An 18,274-nucleotide genomic window follows, 5' to 3' on the forward strand; every position below is an offset into this window, starting at 1 on the left:
AGCAACCCTTCTAATTCAAATAAATATAAACGACGTCTGATAGGGAACTTGTTATGTCAGAATTAGTAACTCCAATTCCAAAATTTGTTAAACTAATAAGGCGCAAGTAGATGATAAATAAAGAAATATTGAAGAGCGGAACCAAAGAGTCCTTCCACTGGGGTCCACCGGACATCTCATTTGTAGCGCGGTGTACTTCCGTCGCTTGTTCGGATGCTGATTTGAAATGAATCTCTAGACGTTTGTTGTTTTTCGCCGTTTCAATGGCGATTTTTATGCATTCATTTCCGCACATAATTAAAGCCATATGACATAAACTGGGGGTTAAAATTCATATTCACGCACTGTACTATGTTCCAGAAGATGGCTGAATTTGGTCCAGATTCCGGGGGAAGAGTTAAGGTGTGAAACGAAGCTGTACATGTTGTGTTTCATTGTACCGATGTAATCATACACTGTATCGTTATTATGTTATATTGTTAAACTGAACTATGTCCTGTGGTTATTCTTTGACATGTAGGGTGTGACAATTGTGAAGCCCATCGTTTTTGGAAATGTTGCCCGCTACTTTGGAAAGAAGAGAGAGGAGGACGGACACACGCACCAGTGGTCCATTTACGTGAAGCCCTACAGAAACGAGGTATTTATATTATTGAACATGTGAAAAAATAATGCGAGCAATAAAATGCAAGAAATAAACTAAAAAACGAATGGGAACTTCAGGATCCTAAGCAACAAATACATAACTCAAATAATACGCTTCATATTCAAAGGGACAGGAAGAAAATAAATATTCCTTCTGAATCATTCAGTGTCTCTGATGTTCAGCTCGTAGGTTAAAACAAATAAAGGCTTTTGGACAAAACAGATGAACCAAAACCATCAAACAAGAAATAGCTAAACTGAAATCCACTGCTCCAGCTCATAACAAGTCATTATTTTTGTTTCTGAAGAGTTTCTTAAGTTTTAATTTTTTGAAGTGTTCAACATGGGGGACAAGGTTTAACTCTTCATATTTTGCGGGGGTGTTAATCGAAAGATACTGGGAAGGACTCCTTAGACACCTGTCAACAAGGGGAATGCAAACAACTGTCAGTTCTATAGAGCTAGTCTATTTAACAGTCCAGACATTCATGCAGAACCAGTACTATTCTACTTATTGACTTGACATGCCAAGCAAACTATAGCAAATCTTACTCCTTCTGAAGGATGTATGCTGTGCGCATCTGTCTGTTAAGGATTTTATTTATTAACTTGTAATGTCATTCCTTTAGGATATGTCTGCGTACGTGAAGAAGATCCAGTTCAAGCTGCATGAGAGTTACACAAATCCATTGAGAGGTAAGCAGACACTTTGCTGCCCTTCCCAACTCTTCCCATCCAGGGAAAAACATTTGAAAATAGTATTTAATCTAAAATGATGTCTGTGTTTGTAGTATCTCTAGATAATTCACTAGTAATTCACTCGAGGTTGAATAATTCAGTTCTAGTTGCATTAGGCAATTATTTTTGAGGATAAGTAATTCAGAAAAATGCTGTTACTTTTGACTAATTATTACACCCTTTTATCCAAAGTGACCTACAGTGAATTCAGATACAGGTCATTATTGAGAATATAGGGGCTTAGAAATCGCAATAATGCCTACAATTATTCTCAATTCAGACATTGGGTTTAGAACTTGAACCTAGTGCCTTTCAGCTGGCAGTTGATTCTACAGAAGAGTTAAGAGATAGCAAGGCTTCCTAGGGGGCTGGCTGCTATGTTAACTTCAGGTGGTAAGTGAGGCTAATGTATCTGACCACCAATATCTCCCAATGCTTCCCAGTGGTGACCAAGCCTCCCTATGAGATCACAGAGACCGGCTGGGGAGAGTTCGAGATCATCGTCAAGATCTTCTTCATTGATCCGAACGAGAGACCAGTGAGTACGCACAAACATTGTTTTGTGAGTGCGTTTTGCGGCTTGTTGTTGTGTTTACCTTCCTGCCTTTGATGTGTTTAGGTGACCCTGTACCACCTGCTGAAGCTGTTCCAGTCAGACTCCAGCGCCATGCCCAAGAAGACTGTGGTGTCGGAGTTCTATGACGAAATGGTACGGAGGTGACAGATCCTTGAGTCCCTACATCCCACCACACTCGCTACAGCGGACCTCCACAGTCTAGGAACGCTGCAGCCGTCGGGCTCAGCACAGTGTTCCACGAGCCCTAAGGTGCATCAGTACGTTCTGATCTGATCCGCCAGCGTTCGGTCTCTCCTCCTCAGATCTTCCAGGACCCGACGGCCATGATGCAGCAACTGCTTACCACCTCGCGGCAGCTGACCCTCGGAGCGTACAAGCACGAGACCGAATGTACGTACACTCTAGTGTCCATTCACACACACACACACACACACACACACACACACACACACACACACACACACACACACACACACACACACACAAGCACACGTCGCCATGCTGAAGCTGCTCTCTATGCACACAATATGTAGTGGTAGTTATATTTATATTATAATAACGCACACATTTATTGTACAGCTGTGAAAAAGTGCTAACACACACATAAGCGTTTTTGTCTTTGTGCATATCGACTAGTTAAAACCATAATTCTCTTGAGGAGCCAATTCTCTTCCTGTGTAAACTGTATAAAGCGCACACATTACAAATATCTGGTTTTCTCTGTTGCGTATTTGAACGTGTGTGTGTGTGCGCGCGCGTGTGTGTGTGACGTTCAGTCGGAGAGCTGGAGGTGCGGACGCGGGAGAAGCTGGAGGCGTCGAAGAAGAGGACGAGCCAGGAGATCACGGAGCTGAAGGACAAGCTGAAGGCCAGCAGGGAGAGCATCAACCACCTGAAGATGGAGATCAGGAGGCTGGAGGAGGACGGGGACGTCAAGGACCACTGAGGCTGGGCCCCCACACACACCTAGCCAGAGAGACGCACACACACACACCCAGCCAGAGGGAACACACGCACACACACACCCATCCACACACCAAGGGAACAAACTAACACACACATCCAGCCAGAGCGAACACACACGCATACACACACCCAGCCGGAGGGAACACACAAACACACACACACACACACACACACACAGCCAGAGGGGACACACACACATACACCCTGGCCAGATGGAACAAACACGCTTACACACATCCCTGGGAACGCACAAGCATACACACACACTCACTGGCAACCCACACACACACACACAGACCGTGGGAGCGCACACACACATACACAGGGAACACAATCAGGAACAAACCACAAACTCTTTGGGATTTTTGTTTTGTTTTATTCAGAAGAGACGGACAGTTTCATTTTCGGACTCTTGTTTGTTACATTTTTTGTCACGCTTGTCTGGTTTATGGTATTAAGCCTTACAACAAAATGGCAGGTAATGTATTTATTTTATTGCAAAATTGGTATAATAATTATAGCAAGTAATTCCATGTAATAAAAATACAGAAGTGTTGATTTTCCACTATCTACTTCTGTCATTCAATGACATCAACTACAAGAAGACGAATGTTGGTTCAGTTTTCATCCTCCGGACCCTCCTTCACTGAACACATATGCACTGACACAGGTAACTCCTCACTCAATAAACATTGAAAGTCCAGGAGATAGCTGTTCAACCAGATAAACCAGAAGAAAAGAAGGATTGTTGCAGTAGAAATGAATACGGGTTGAAGGGAAACAGACTGAAGCAAACGCAGGTGGAGGAACATGGATTCCCTGAGAACACAGCCTGAACTAAGAGGAGGAGATGGTGATGGAGGAATGTACGAACAGTTAAAAGTGCTTGAGCCGGACTCTAGCGAGGGGGAGAAAATTAGGCTCACTGATGATAAGCATTTCAAACAATCAAGTCATAAGATTGAAGAAGAGAAAAAGGGCTCAGGGAAGAGTAACGCATGAGGGTCCGACCAATCAGAACTTGGCATCAACAGACATAGATGGCAGTGAGGACGAGAGTGGTGCTGATGTAGAATGGCGCCAGAGAAGAACGCACAAAGAGCTTGCTTGCGAAGCCTCATCGTTGGCCGTAGGAGCCACTGAAGCAGAGGAGAAGAGGCAGACCTCGAGAGAAACGCGACAAAAACATCAGAGGACCTTCAACTGGCTGAACGGTAACCGGAGGGAGCACAGTCACCTGAAGGAGGAGGTTTCAGAGGACCTGTTTCAGGGAGGAGACGGAAGGCGGTGAACTCTGTTAAAGGTAAGCTGTCTGTCCAATGGCCAATCATCATGCCAAAACCAACTGTAGATCTGTGATGGTGAAACATGGCTCTGATTATCCATTCCTTTCTTTTCTGGGCATGGGGTCACCTTGCCAGAAAGGGGGGCGTGGGGGGGGGGGGGGTCTTCATGGGTCAGCATGTTTAAGTCAAGGGCCGAACGAGAGAGGGAGAACCGTGGGGCCTTGCTGAGTCTGGAGATCATCCGGCTGGTAGTTGGGACACGGATGCGGAGAAACTTCGCAAGTAGGAGGCACCCGGGCGTCATACTGAAGAGGAGCCACGAGGTGGAGCTGACGGGCGACTACGGCACTACAGAAACGGACTATACCTCGAACCCAACAGTGACTGGTTAGAGTCCTCTTTATTTTATTTTATTTTATTTTATTTAGGCCTTTAAATTCCCATAGGAACATAGGCCATCGACGACGCTCCTTCCGTGCTCTCCGTTCTCGGGCCCCACGCCAGATGTTTCCATGACAGCCCTTTTTTCTTCCTCTCCTGCTCGGTGGTTCTTCTCGAGGTGGTTCTTGCTCTGCCTCTCTTCCTCCTGCCCCGTGGGTTAGAGTCCTCTTTGGGGACCCTAAAAAGGGATGCCCTCATGGTAGAGAACCCATTGAATAAAAACAACCTCAACCTCAGAATCCGACAACTATTACAACAACTAACAATTCAAACAAACAGGTCGTTTTTTATTGCTTACCAAGGCTGATATGTATCCATGTTGCTATGTAAGTTTGCTGTATATTCATCACCAACTTAAAACACAGAAACCAAAAAATGCCAATTTAAGACGCATAATAAGATAACAAAGGATAATATCTATTTTTTGGTCCGTTAGTGTTATTGGTGCTGTTTAAAACGGTCTCAGTAGAGGGCACAATTGATTTGTTGTACCACTTGTTCTTGACTAGCGGGACCTTGAGTCTCCCCGCCAAATGGCAAACAGCTGGAACAATGAACAAGTGGGTATTATACGGAATGATGAGTAAGTTTTTCCCTGATATGCTCGTTGTGGTCAGACTCTTCTTAAGGTCAAGGAAGGATTGCGGTCAAGTAAGCCGTCATTCGTTAGTAAGCCAGCCGTCACACAAAATCTTCGTGCGCTTTCTAAAAAAAAAAGCCTCCGGTTGTGCGTTTGTGTGAATCGCTGCCAACACTATCAGATCGGCGCGAAAACGTCCACATCGTTTTCAAAGGACCAAGTATGTGCGTGAGGTTTTCAAAGGACATTTTCTCCGAATCTATTCGGTAAAAGGTTCCGTGTGTACAAGTAGTCAGTACAACGATTAACATGGTCTTATCAGTCAGTGCCTGAACTTATCTATAATTTTGTCGGTAGATCACTTCATAGTGCTAACATAATGCAATTTGCAATGGCCAAAATATGCATAAGTGAGGTTTTCAAAGGACCTTTTCTTAAAATCTATACAGCAAAACTACTACTTGTGTACAAGTAGTGGGAACAGTTAGTATAGTTATATCAGTCAGTGCCGGAACTTATATCAATATTTTTGTCTATAGCTCACTTCAAAGTGCTAAAATAATGCAGGCAGTGTAACACTAGGCTGACCAAACGTCCTCTTTTCCCCGGACATGTCCACTTTTTACGTCCCGTCCGGGGCGTCCGGGTTTTTTTTTATTAATTGATGATAATGTCCAGTTTTCCTTCTGTGCGTGTATATGTGTGTATATGTGCGTGCCCCCCCTCCCCCGGTTGTCATTGTGGGTTAGCGTGTGTGACGTCTTCTTCTCTGGCGATGCGTTAAATGATTTAACGCATCGCCAGAGAAGACGTCGTATGACAAACAGACGTTATCAGGACGTACGACCAGACGCGGCAGCGTCAACAACAACAATCTAGAGGCGGCAAAAAGGAAAGAAAAGAAGACCAGCGGTCATGAATGGTATGTTGTGTATGAACTTATTTATTTTGTGTGAATTGGCAGTAGACTTGGCTGTGTGTGTGTGTGTGTGTGTGTGTGTGTGTGTGTGTGTGTGTGTGTGTGTGTGTGTGTGTGTGTGTGTGAGAGAGAGAGATAAGTGATGTAACGTTAAAGTAAGTTGTTTATCTGAATTGAAGACCTAACGTAACGTTATAAAAGTCAGTGGACGTTAACATTATGACAATGTTTTCATATCTGTCATTAGTGACGCTGTAACGTTAACGTTAGCATGAGATTACCAGGTGATGACATTGTATGTGGCCCTGTTTTGGAAGAGGGGGAGGTGGAAGACTGCTTTGGTAACATATGATTTTCCTGTAGGCATAGGAACATGAGACTCTGTTAAAAATAATAATAATCAATGGTTGATAGTTGTGTGTGTTAGGCTAACTTCTGTATTTTGTGTCGGGCTGTGTGTATAACTAATGACTGTAGTAGTTATAAATGCAGACCATCTGATTAGCTGATGCCCTGAGTCATGTATAATATTAATAAACTCATATGTTATGACTTGGTAATTATTATTAATTACATCTTGAATGATATTTACTAGCTACTGGTCTGGCAGCTGTCTTTTCACATGACACTTAACTTTGGAAGAGAGATGTTTATTCTACATTTGTGTTTTTGACACTGCTGTGCGCTACTGATACATGATATTTGTGGGTGCTGATATTTTGATTTATTAACCAGGTCCTTTTGTGTAATAAAAGCTGGTTAAAATACATGAAAAAGTACTTACTACTACCATTTTTTATTTCATAATGATAATATTTAATCATTTTTCACCGCCACATTGAAAATGTCCCCGATTTTCATTTCAGAAATCTGGTCACCTTACTGTGGGCGGATTTCCAAAACAGAAGAAAAGCAGCAGACACCGGCGGTGCAGCTGAAGGGTTCAAGATGCCAAAGCGCAAATGCACATTCACAGATGAACTGCGAAAAAAATTCCCAGTGTACCGACCCGGTCGGGACATATGGGAGGCTGAGTGCACCGTGTGCAAAGCTTGTACATATGTGTCTGTGTCCGAAAAAGGTGCCGGGGACCTCACAGCTCATATGGACACAGAGAAGCATAAAAAGTGCGATGTGAGAGTAGTTCAGCAAAGTTGACTGAGTTCTTTGTGAAACCTGGAAAAACAGAGGATGCTGTAAATGCAGCGGAGGGTGCGTTGGCATTTCATACTGTTAAACACCACCACAGCTACAGGTCTATGGATTGCACTAGTGTCTTGTTAAAAACGGCATTTCCAGACTCTGACACCGCCAAGAAGTTAAGTAGTGCCCGCACTAAGACCGAAGCCATTGTGAACGGTGTTATAGCGCCCCACTCAGTTGAAGTTGCACCTGAAGCACTCAAAGAAATCCAGTACTGTGGTGTCTCTACAGACGGGAGTAACCACGTAGCAGTGAAAATATTACCAATCATAATCCAGTACTTTGACTGGAAGAAAGGTGGTGTGCAAACAAAATTAATTGAGGTGAAAGGCACACCTAATGAGACAGCAAAAAACATTGCAAAATACCTCACTGAAACACTGGCAAAAAACAATCTGTCTGAAAAATGCATTGCATTTACTGGCGACAACTGCAACACAAATTTTGGAGGAATCCGACGAAATGAAGAGGGAAATAATGTGTTTGCAAATTTGAAGACGTTGCTGCAGAACAATACTCTGATCAGTGTGGGTTGCCCAGCACACATATTGAATAATTATGTTCATCATGGGGCAGACACAATAGATGTTGACCTTGAGAATATCATGTTCAAAATCTACCAGTACTTCCACATTTACACTGTGCGCACTGAGAATCTGAAGCAGTACTGTGATTTTGTTGACATCGAGTACAGAAGGATGCTTTCTCACAGCAAAACAAGGTGGCTGTCATTGTTCCCAGGCATTGAGAGGATGATACAGATGTTTCCAGCTTTAAAAGCATTCTTTCTGTCTCAAGAAAAGCCTCCCATAGTGATAAAGAAGTTTTTCGAAAACGACTTCAGCGAGATGTACCTCTGGCACATGCACTCATTCATGTCCGTCTTCCACACCCACATTCAAGCCATGGAAAAGGAGAACAACTCCATTATGGAGGTGAAGAAAATACTGAACAGCGTCCACACCATTCTTCTTGAACGCAAGAGCAACAGCTTCATGTCCCTTAAAGTTAAGGGACTACTGGCAGAAAAGCGCAGAGACAGACTTGGTAAGGGCTGTGACCAGTTCTGTGCTGATGTGCAGGGCCTGTACAGTGCATGTCTGGAGTATCTGGAGAAGTGGATGACTCCCATGGAAGAGTTCTCGACATTTATGTGGATGGATCTGAGTGAGCCACCAGATTGGAATGATGTGGAGGCCTGCATCAAGTACCTTGGAGAGAAGGGGGTGCCAATTGATGATGTCAAGTGTTTTGACCAGGTCACCAATCTGAAGAAATCCACAGAAAGGTGCAACAGTGATGAGGAGTTCATTGGCCTGCAGGTGCACCAGAAATGGACCAAATATTTTGAGAAGGCCAAAAGCATTGCATGTTACTCAGAACTACTGAAGATTACACAGTTTGTCTTTGCACTTCCCTCTCACAATGCAAATGTTGAGAGGGTTTTCTCACTGATGCAGAGCCAGTGAACAAAGGAGAGGAACCAGCTCTCTGTTGCATCACTGAAAGGAATTATATTTGTGAAATACAATTTTAAGGAATATTCTTGCAAAGACTTTCATGCTTACATGTTGAGCAACCGAAAACTGCTGGGAAAGATCAGCTCTACTGCAAAATATGGATGGGTAGACAAGGAGGATGAAGAAGATAACTAAAGATTTTGTTTTTTGTTTGTTGAAGTAATATCTTGTGAGGGTACTTTTTATTATTTTACATTACACTGAACATTTAGTGAGAAATATATTGTTAAAGTTGGATTTTCTAATACAGAAGAGGTATCATTTAGAACATTATTTCATATTATTTATTTATTTATTTGTCCACTAAGACTTGAAAGAGAGCTATTATTTTACTAGTTGATTTTTCTAACACAGAAGAGACATTATTTCTATCATTATTTTATTCCAGAGATTTTACATTTATTTTACATTTATATATATATATATATTTTTTTTTTTACAATTGAGGCATAATAAAGAAAGTTCAGTAACCTCTATGAAGCCTATCTGAATTTCTGTCTTTGAGAGATATTATTTTGTAATATAACAAAATATTCTATCCATACATATAAACTTTAAATTAGGGCTGACCGATAAATCGTATTTTCATCGTCATCGCGATATGAACATGCGTGGTTAACACATCGGAAAAGATGCCTGAAACGCGATGAATAAAAATCATTTTATTTACACGCGCCATGTATTCACACCCAGCATGCGAACATTTGACCTATCCAATGGAGCCCTGGATACATGCGCCATGCATTCACACCATTTGGCCAATCAGATGAAGCAACAGCTAGCCGTCGGCGCCGGCAGCGTCCCCGGGTCCTATGTTCCCCCGGGTCCTATGTTCCCCCGGGTCCTATGTTCCCCCGGGTCCTATGTTCCCCCGGGTCCTATGTGTTCCGGAGCCACCCTCAAATTAATTGGTGTTAATTTTGATATTTTAAATTGCCATGCCCATGTTTAATTTATATTTATTTAATTATTTAAGTTGTTTTCCCCCAGATATTTTTTTATTTCAAGAGTTCAATGTTTTTGTTCAGTTTAGAAGAAAATATTTTAAATAGAGCAGGGGAAATTAAACTTCGTTGGGTGTTCATGTTGTGCACTTGTTCAATAAAAGTTAAATAAAATAATTTATTTCATTTCTTTATTCAGTGGGCATAGGCTATTCAATGTTTGGGGTCTATGTTAGCAGTGTACCTATTATAGCAGAAAGACAGGAACTGTATAGCTAATATGCACACTTCAATATTTGTTTATTTATCGCAAGTCATATCTCATCGCAATATTGAACAATGGTATCGCACATCGCAGATTTTCCTCATATCGTGCAGGCCTACTTTAAATATATTAAAATTATAGGGAATCTTTGAGTAAACTGCGAGTATCATTAAGTTGGCTATCTCGTGGCCGGGCTGAGTGTCCTCTTTTTTGGAAATCAAAATATGGTCACCCTATGTAACACTAAGTATGATCATAATAGTCACTGCAAGAACTCGTCTACACTTGACTTCAATGTGTTACCACAATGCAATATCTGCAAACTCTGCCAACTCTGCATTGCAAACTCATTGTGTTTATCTTCAACAGCCATCATTTTTACCAAAACTTATAAATGCCTGGTCTGAGGCCTAGTTTTAGTGTGTTTCTCACTGCTCATATGTCGAACCAATTGAAGTCTGTTGTCCTTTGTCAAGAAATTTATTAATTATCTGTACTTTATACTCTGTGACTTTATATATTTAGGAAGTAGACAGCACTTTCAACTAAAATTATATTTTGTATTCTGCAAAACACTGGCATTCCATGTTCAATCTCTCTAGTCCTGTCCTGTACTTTGTCCCACTGATTCTAATCCAGTTAGTGCTGGAAGAATCCGGTTCTTTCTAGACATGGTCCTGAGGCGCCATAATAAGTATCCTGTGTTTTTCACCCCATCGTAGAAGTGCTCCTGGGGAGATGTTTTGAAAAACTATTACAAAGGCCTATCACTAATTGATCTAACTTATTTTTCGTCTTCATGATTCATTTCGTCTTCATGATTCATCGGGTCAAACTTTGTCGCAAACTTTGCTCAGTGGTAGGGGAGACCGGGTATGGTTGTAACACTTTTTTCTTCAGCACCTAAATCTACCATTTTTTTAAAAGCTACAGTTCTGGACCTTTTAGGCAACGTACCCACATTTGTCTACTACAAGTGGCAACCATTTAAATCTCCTCAACTATATCACGGAATTTGTGAGATTATGACAAATACAATGTATACCTTTGTTATAACCTACCCCACTACCGGGGTAGGTTGTAACACCTACTGGGGTAAGTTGTAACAGGTAGACAAAATGCAAAAAACCAATGTTACTCCATTTGATATGCCGATTTAATTATAACCATAAACAACAGGGTTTGAAAATAGATTCACCAAACAAAATATTCTTAAACTGTATTGGAAGTGAAGAGTGACATATGCATTGTGTGTGTGTGTGTGTGTGTACAGAAAAAATAGAATCGTAGCGTAGGCTATATTAATGTTATGAACAAAATATAAAAAGCATAACGTTTATACGTTGTGTGTGTGTATTTGTGTCTCTTGAGAGCGAGAGCTGAACAGTTGTTTTTTTTTAGAACAGGGCAACATGTTCTCTAACAAACAAATTAAATAAATCCTTAATCTGAATCACAATGGTGACAAATAAAATTGGGCAGACCTGGAGTGCATGCCTGGTGGGCCCAAAAGCTGCATAGGACACACTTTACCCACACCTCTTTGGATTTGGAATTTCGAAAGGTTTCCATGCAGACCACACAAAAATCTTCTTCCTCCTCTGACGAGGAGTTCTGAGCTTTCACCATTTTCTTGGCAGTTTTGTTGACCTTCCTCTTCTTTCCTTTATCACCCCCAAAGAGTTTAATTTTGATGTTTTTTCCTTTTCGCCGGTCCTCCTCTTCCAACGCCAGCTGGTGTATCAGTCAAGATTTCGGAGCGCCTCTTCCTCCTACCCTTGCCTGTTACTTTTCTTGGGCATGCTTTCGGAAATGGCTGAATTATTATTGGACTGAACGGTCCTAAGATGGACCCAGAGGTGCTCGGCATCTCTGGAGGAGGAGCAGAGCCTGGCGGCAGGTGAGCAGGTGAGGAGCCTGGCGGCAGGTGAGCAGGTGAGGAGCCTGGCGGCAGGAGAGCCTCAGCTGGGTCAGGACGATCGGTGACCTGGGAGGGCGCAAAGTCACTGTCCTGAAAGATGTTCGGATGGTAAGGCCATATGCCTGTGCATTGGAAGCCTGCCTGAATGTTCCTTTGCGTTGCGGCCGTGGGTAGGGCGTTCCTCACGATCCCTGGAATGTTGTAAATTGTCATTGGTTTGCCTGGATTCATCCTCATCCAGTCATCACTGGCCGCATTCACCATTTTCTTAAATGGACCAAAGACACTGCGATCAAGTGGCTGGAGCTTATGGCTGCAGTGTGGTGGAAAGGTCAGAAGAACAATGCCCTGACCTTTGCAAAAATCAACGGCTCTCACAGAGATGTGTGAGGAGTGATTATCCAGCAGGAGCAAAACCTTTTTCTCTGGACTCACCTTTGTATGTCTTGCAAAGTGACCAAGAAAATGCAAGAAATCCTCCTTCTGCATCCAGCCTGACTTATTAGCACTTCCAGCACTTCCTAATGGCCCGCTCTGTACAAAGTGTTCCTTAAAGTTCTTTCGGGGGAACACAAAGAATGGGGGAATGGAATTCCCCAGAGCTTGCACAGCGTATGCAACTGATACCAATGTGCCTCTCTCACCTGATGTCATGGCTCCAACCTGCTTGACCCCCCGGCGTGCTACCACTCGGGATGGTGCCTGCACAGTTGTGACGCCTGTCTCGTCCATGTTCCAGATGTCAGAACCATTGAAGCGGTTCTTTTCTATTGCCTCCGACAGGCGACTGAAGAAGCGCTCAACATTTGTCTTGTTGAAGGAGGTGGCCCTTGAAAGGCTTGTTGCCTGTGGACACCGAATAGATAGTCTGGGATGTCGTTTCAGAAAACTGTTGAACCAGTCAGGCCCCGCCATCAGCTTATTGTCCCAGGTTTCAGGATGATTTATATCAAAACTCACGGCTAACTGATATGCAAACTTTCTGACCTATGCAAAAGCATAAAAGGAAGTCTGAGTTAGGACACACATTTCTGTTGATTGTCTAAATTCATATGTTGGTATTTATTCATTTTTTTATTTTACCTGCTTTTATGTCATTTATTTATCATTCACAAACATTGAAAAATTGCCTATTCTACACTGTTCTCAGCTATCATGCTTACCTCGCGTGGAGTTAGCCCAAAGTATATATCAGCTGCCTGGCTAATGTACTCTGTCAATAGATCCTCCTGCTCCCTGCTGAAGACTTTGTTTGGACTGTTGTATCCAACCCGAGGAAGGTCCTGGGATCCCTGATCTTTAAGAAGTTTAAACTTCTTCCAATATCTATTAAGCGTAACATGGCAGATGCCATGCTTTTTTGCCACTGCCCTGACAGATGTTCCATTGTTAACTTCCTCTGCTGCTCTTTTCAATATCTGGGCATCCACTCCACGATCAGTCTTCCTCACCCATGTTCTAGGCATTCTGCAGAATTATTAAAATCAAAAAAAAATTGACTTTGTATGTAAGGGGATGGTTGTAACACTTTCAAAACATGCGTTACAACCTACCCCACCCTGTCATCCATTACTAAGCTAGCTGTATTAGCATGGTGCTTTGACATTAGCAAGGGAGAGATACACCATTCTTTACTAGAGAAACTATAGTTTGACCTGATATGACTCATACAACTTTATCTACAACGGTAAAAGTACTAGAAAACAAAAATAAATAAAATAAAAAATTACTTTCTTACCTCAAAATTTGGATTTCTCTCGTAACTCCTGGAAAAATGGTGCCAACTATTTGAATATTTCGACGAGTTATCAAAATGGAAGGAGGAGGAGACTGAAGCTGTCAGATGGCTCATATCTTATCCCTGATTGGTGGAATTGGTCGTGTTACAACCCACCCTGTGTTACAACCATACCCGGTCTCCCCTACTATGGCGTGCATCTTTTAGATCAGTATAAACAGTTTTGTTTTTATAAGGTAACGGTGCATTCAATCATGTAAACTAAACCCCATAGCTCTATAGTCTGTAAAACAGGTGCTTTATCGGAAGTTAACCCTTTTTTTTTAAACTTACAGAGCCCTTTGGAGAAAAATGATCCTTCAGCGACGGAAAAAGTGTGATGATTCTCAGGGCATACTTTTCTTTTTGCTGACGTGTAGGGATCCTCCTTTAGCGCAAAATCAATACAAAATAAAAATCCAAATGCTCCAGTAATAACTATAGCAACACAACTGGTACTTCAAAATTCATTACATTCCTTCTTAATAAACCATTTAAATCAGAAATGTTTGTTAGTAAAAACGTATTTTAGAACCACATACCCATGCATTTCAGTCATATGGCTAGCCAATATGTTAACAAGGTGTCTCCGGTTGCTGTGCTTCAGCGAATTTTCCGTTTTGTAGGCTACTCTTCCAGGACAACCTCACCTCCAGGTTTCCTAAGCAAGGCGTTTTCTGCCATCTTCTTAAATATGAGAAATATTCAGTGTACATTTCAGCCGCCCCAATCAGTGTGGGGGGCGAATCATCAGGTCAGCTGGGGGAGGGCCTTGGGAGAACAGGAGGGTGGGGGCTTGCACGTTGACGGGACCGGGATGGGGGGTTGCCCGGGTAACCGGTTGTTGTTAGTGTGGCTTTTTGCCGTTGGTTACGGGTTTTCAGTGACCTGGTTTGTTACATTAAAGTTCCTCAGTCATGAGGACTGGCCATTCCACGATGTCCAGTCCTCATGACTGGACATCGTTATGTCACCGGCGAGGTCATTACATTAGCATATAACCGCGTTGTCTCACTTCACTCCAGACTATTTTCGTAGCCCTCCGTTTTTTGCAAATGGCAGTTTTATCTATAATGTTGGAGATGCTGAGCACATCTCAGTCCTTTCAGATGACCCATCCACGTCCGGACCAAGATTTTCATCGGCCTCCTATCATACAAAGAGCAATATTGACTGAGTACTATGCCGAGAGGCGCTTACAGAAAGTATAAAATAGTCCTAACGGACTAACATCCACTGGAGAATGTTCGATCGTAGCCGGCGGCTCCATTACAAGCACTAATCCATCTTGGTCTGTGAAGTTGACGAACTGTCTTTTAGGTTTTCTACCTAGTTACCAACGCACATGGTTTGCATGTGTTACTTCGAAGACAAATAAAATCTCAAATACAAGAAAAACAGAAAAACCTACATTCAACCAGTGGGGTACCCTCACATGGCCCCTGACTCTCTGAGGAGGTACCTCCAGGAACCCCCCCCTGTGCCAGGGCACCCTGAATTTATGTCTATTGCCAGCTCCTCCATCGTGTCAAGATAATTTGAGGGCCATATCCAGTCTGCCGACTGTCGGCCTTTTCACGATGGGCTTATTTAAATGCAGGAGTGACAAATATGATATGACAATTTAAATGCTGGACTGACAAAATATTCCAATACGATGGTGGGAAAAGCTTACCAGTTTGTATGTTTTCATACTTCATTTTTACTTGATCCGCTGACCGCTTGGGAACCATCGGAGTACATATTTTATAGAAGAAAAGGGTTATGTTGTAGGAACGCTAATGCTTAACTGGGATATTAATAGATTCATGGCTCAAATATTAAGGATCATGCTTTTGACATGTAACTAACGCATTTACGCCGTCAGCGATCCGCTGCCAGGCTTTGGTTCTCTGGGTTGCAGAGGCATCCCTTTTCTTGTGATAATGTCCTTCTCCTCGTCATAGCTCTCCAGGAGAACCTGGAGTTCCATTTCATTGAAATAAGCGGCCCGTTTCGCTATTTCGATCAGAGTTTCAATGATCCATACATCACGTCTTTATAGGTTTGGCGTGGACGCGCACAAGCCTGTGTTAACCAACCCTGTGTTGATTGAACTAATGCATAACCTGTACGGTGGAACCGACAGCTCTGGTTTAGTTGGCACAGGGTCAATCAACCTAGAGTTCAGCGTTAACTCTGTGTTTGTTAAACCTCCATTCGTGGAATACCCCTCTGAACTCAGTTCAAAACTTGAGAGCCCTGTGTATGGTTTTGAAGAAAATGTCCTTTGAAAAACTCATGCATATTTTGGCCTTTGCAAATTGCATTATGTTAGCACTTTGAAGTGAGCTATCGTCAAAATTATAGATAAGTTCCGGCACTGACTGATATGATTATACTAACTGTTGTCCCCACTACTTGTACACAAGTAACCATGTGATTTTACTGTACAGATTTTGAGAAAATGTCCTTTGAAAACCTCACGTGCATGCTTGGTCCTTTGTAAACCCTTGTTTGTTGTGGACGTTTTCACGCCGATCTGGTAGTGTTCGCAGCGATCCCCACAAATGCACAACCGTAGGTGAAGGCTTTTATTTTGAAAACATTGCGAGATACCACACAAAGGCTGTTTAGAGTAGAGGCGCACAAAGATTTTGTGTGACGGCTCACTTGACCGCAGTAAGGAACCTGGGGTCTAAACAGGTGATGAGAGTAGGAAACTGCGGTCAAGTCAGCCGTCATGCAAAATCTTTGTGCGCCTTTACTCTAAACTGCCTATCTCGCCACGTTTTCAAAATAAAAGCCTTCACCTACGTTTGTGTGGTAATTGTGTCTATAGGCGCGTTCATGGTCCTGGCGATAACATGACGGCTCGCCAGTGATGAGTGTTTCTCAAAATCTATACAGTAAAATCACATGGTTACTTGTGTACAAGAAGTCGGGACAACAGTTAATACAGTCAGTCAGTCCCGGAACTTATGCATAATTTTGTCTATAGCTCACTTCGAAGTGCTAACATAATGCAAATTGCAAAGGCCAAAATATGCATATGTGAGTTTTTCAAAGGACATTTTCTCAAAATCCTGCCGGCAGGCAAACAGGGCCATACCATGTCTTTGCTATTATATTCAACCTAATTTAAGAACTAATTTGGACAAGGAGATAAAACTCAATCCTCTGGAACACTGGATCTGAAACGGATCCACGACAATCAGGTCACATGGGAAGAACAGGGTGCTTGACCGATGACCCGCGTCATGGTTTGGGCTCTGTATCGACTTCCGGCCCGAGGAACGACAATTATATGCAGAGCTTAAAGTGCAAATCCAGCGATAATTGAACCCAGGGTATTTTTCTGCATTCAAACAGATCAAATAAGCCTTCCAGACATTTTCTTTTTTGTTGATCAACCAGTATAGAGCTTGCCCAAGTGACTAACAGTGCATTGGCTAAGGGCGGTGTTCCAACGCTTCCAAATCTGCATTATTTAACCACTAACATTGCTCCAAATAGCACCAAACCTCTGCAGTGGCATAGGGTCCATACACATAAAACGAATTACCAACAACTAAGTTGGCGACAGTGTTGGGAAAGTTCACTTTCTTCATGAACTAGTTCAAAGTTCAGTTCACAAATTTTAAAATGAACTAGTTCAGTTAAACGTTCATAATTCAAAATTTTGAACTAAGTTCACAGTTCCAAAAAATGAACTAGTTCATAGTTCTTTTTTTCAATATGTTGCTGTGAGCTTTTCATTTTTTCCGGTATTTTGAACATTGATCCCCTTTGTGGTTTGTCTAGGATGATATAGAGTGGTTGAATCAAGTATCGTAGCGAAATACAGTTTCTATCGTGTTTTATTGCACATTTAGCGCATTTTGTAAATCCCATTGTTTTCTGTTGGAAGACTCATTGCTCTTTGGCGGAAACGGAAAGGGGGGGTGTTCACGTTTGATTGTAGTCTTTTCGCTCGGTTCTAGCCCTACTGATGAGACGGAGAACCGAGCGAAAAGACTACAACCAAACGTGAACAGCCCCCCTTTCCGTTTCCGGCCAACAAGCAATGATTCTAGGAGGTATTCTAATCCGCTGAGCTATGAGCCAGAGAGCTAACGTTATGGATTGTATATATTTATAATTCGAAATTCGTCTGAGCCTTTATACCACAAATACTCTAGGGTCTATACAGGGCTCTAAATTAACACCCGCCAACCCGCCAAATGCGGGTGAAAATTCATTTTGGCGTGTATTAAAAAAAACTCACTAGCCGGCTTGGCCGGTGATAAATGAGTTCCTTTACCATCTATTTCGCGGGACGCGTGAGCACGGTTTTTATGGGAACGCATCCGTCGAGGCTGCCGTACTAGGGGAGGGGGCGTAGGTCACTCTTGGGTTGGAAAAAACGATAGACGCCGGTACAAATACAAATACAGACACAAACACAAACAAGATGTGGCGATGGTTGGGACAGCCGGCCATCAAGAGAAAGGATATTCCTACCAAAGAGGTA

The 18,274-nt window shown here is 42.5% G+C and overlaps 1 protein-coding gene across 1 annotated transcript; it reads left to right on the top strand.

The window, feature by feature from the left end:
• Positions 1–206: 206 nt before the first annotated feature.
• yeats4 (YEATS domain containing 4) lies at positions 207–3,494 on the top strand. The gene is made up of 7 exons (XM_079756235.1): positions 207–402; positions 521–640; positions 1,275–1,341; positions 1,827–1,921; positions 2,003–2,092; positions 2,263–2,350; positions 2,737–3,494. The coding sequence occupies exons 1-7, from the start codon at positions 352–354 to the stop codon at positions 2,904–2,906; spliced, it is 681 nt and encodes a 226-aa protein (XP_079612361.1). The 5' UTR covers positions 207–351; the 3' UTR covers positions 2,907–3,494.
• Positions 3,495–18,274: the final 14,780 nt, after the last annotated feature.

The sequence above is a fragment of the Pollachius pollachius genome (genome assembly GCF_949987615.1).
Source record: "Pollachius pollachius genome assembly, chromosome: 18".
In the NCBI taxonomy this organism is placed as follows: domain Eukaryota; kingdom Metazoa; phylum Chordata; class Actinopteri; order Gadiformes; family Gadidae; genus Pollachius; species Pollachius pollachius.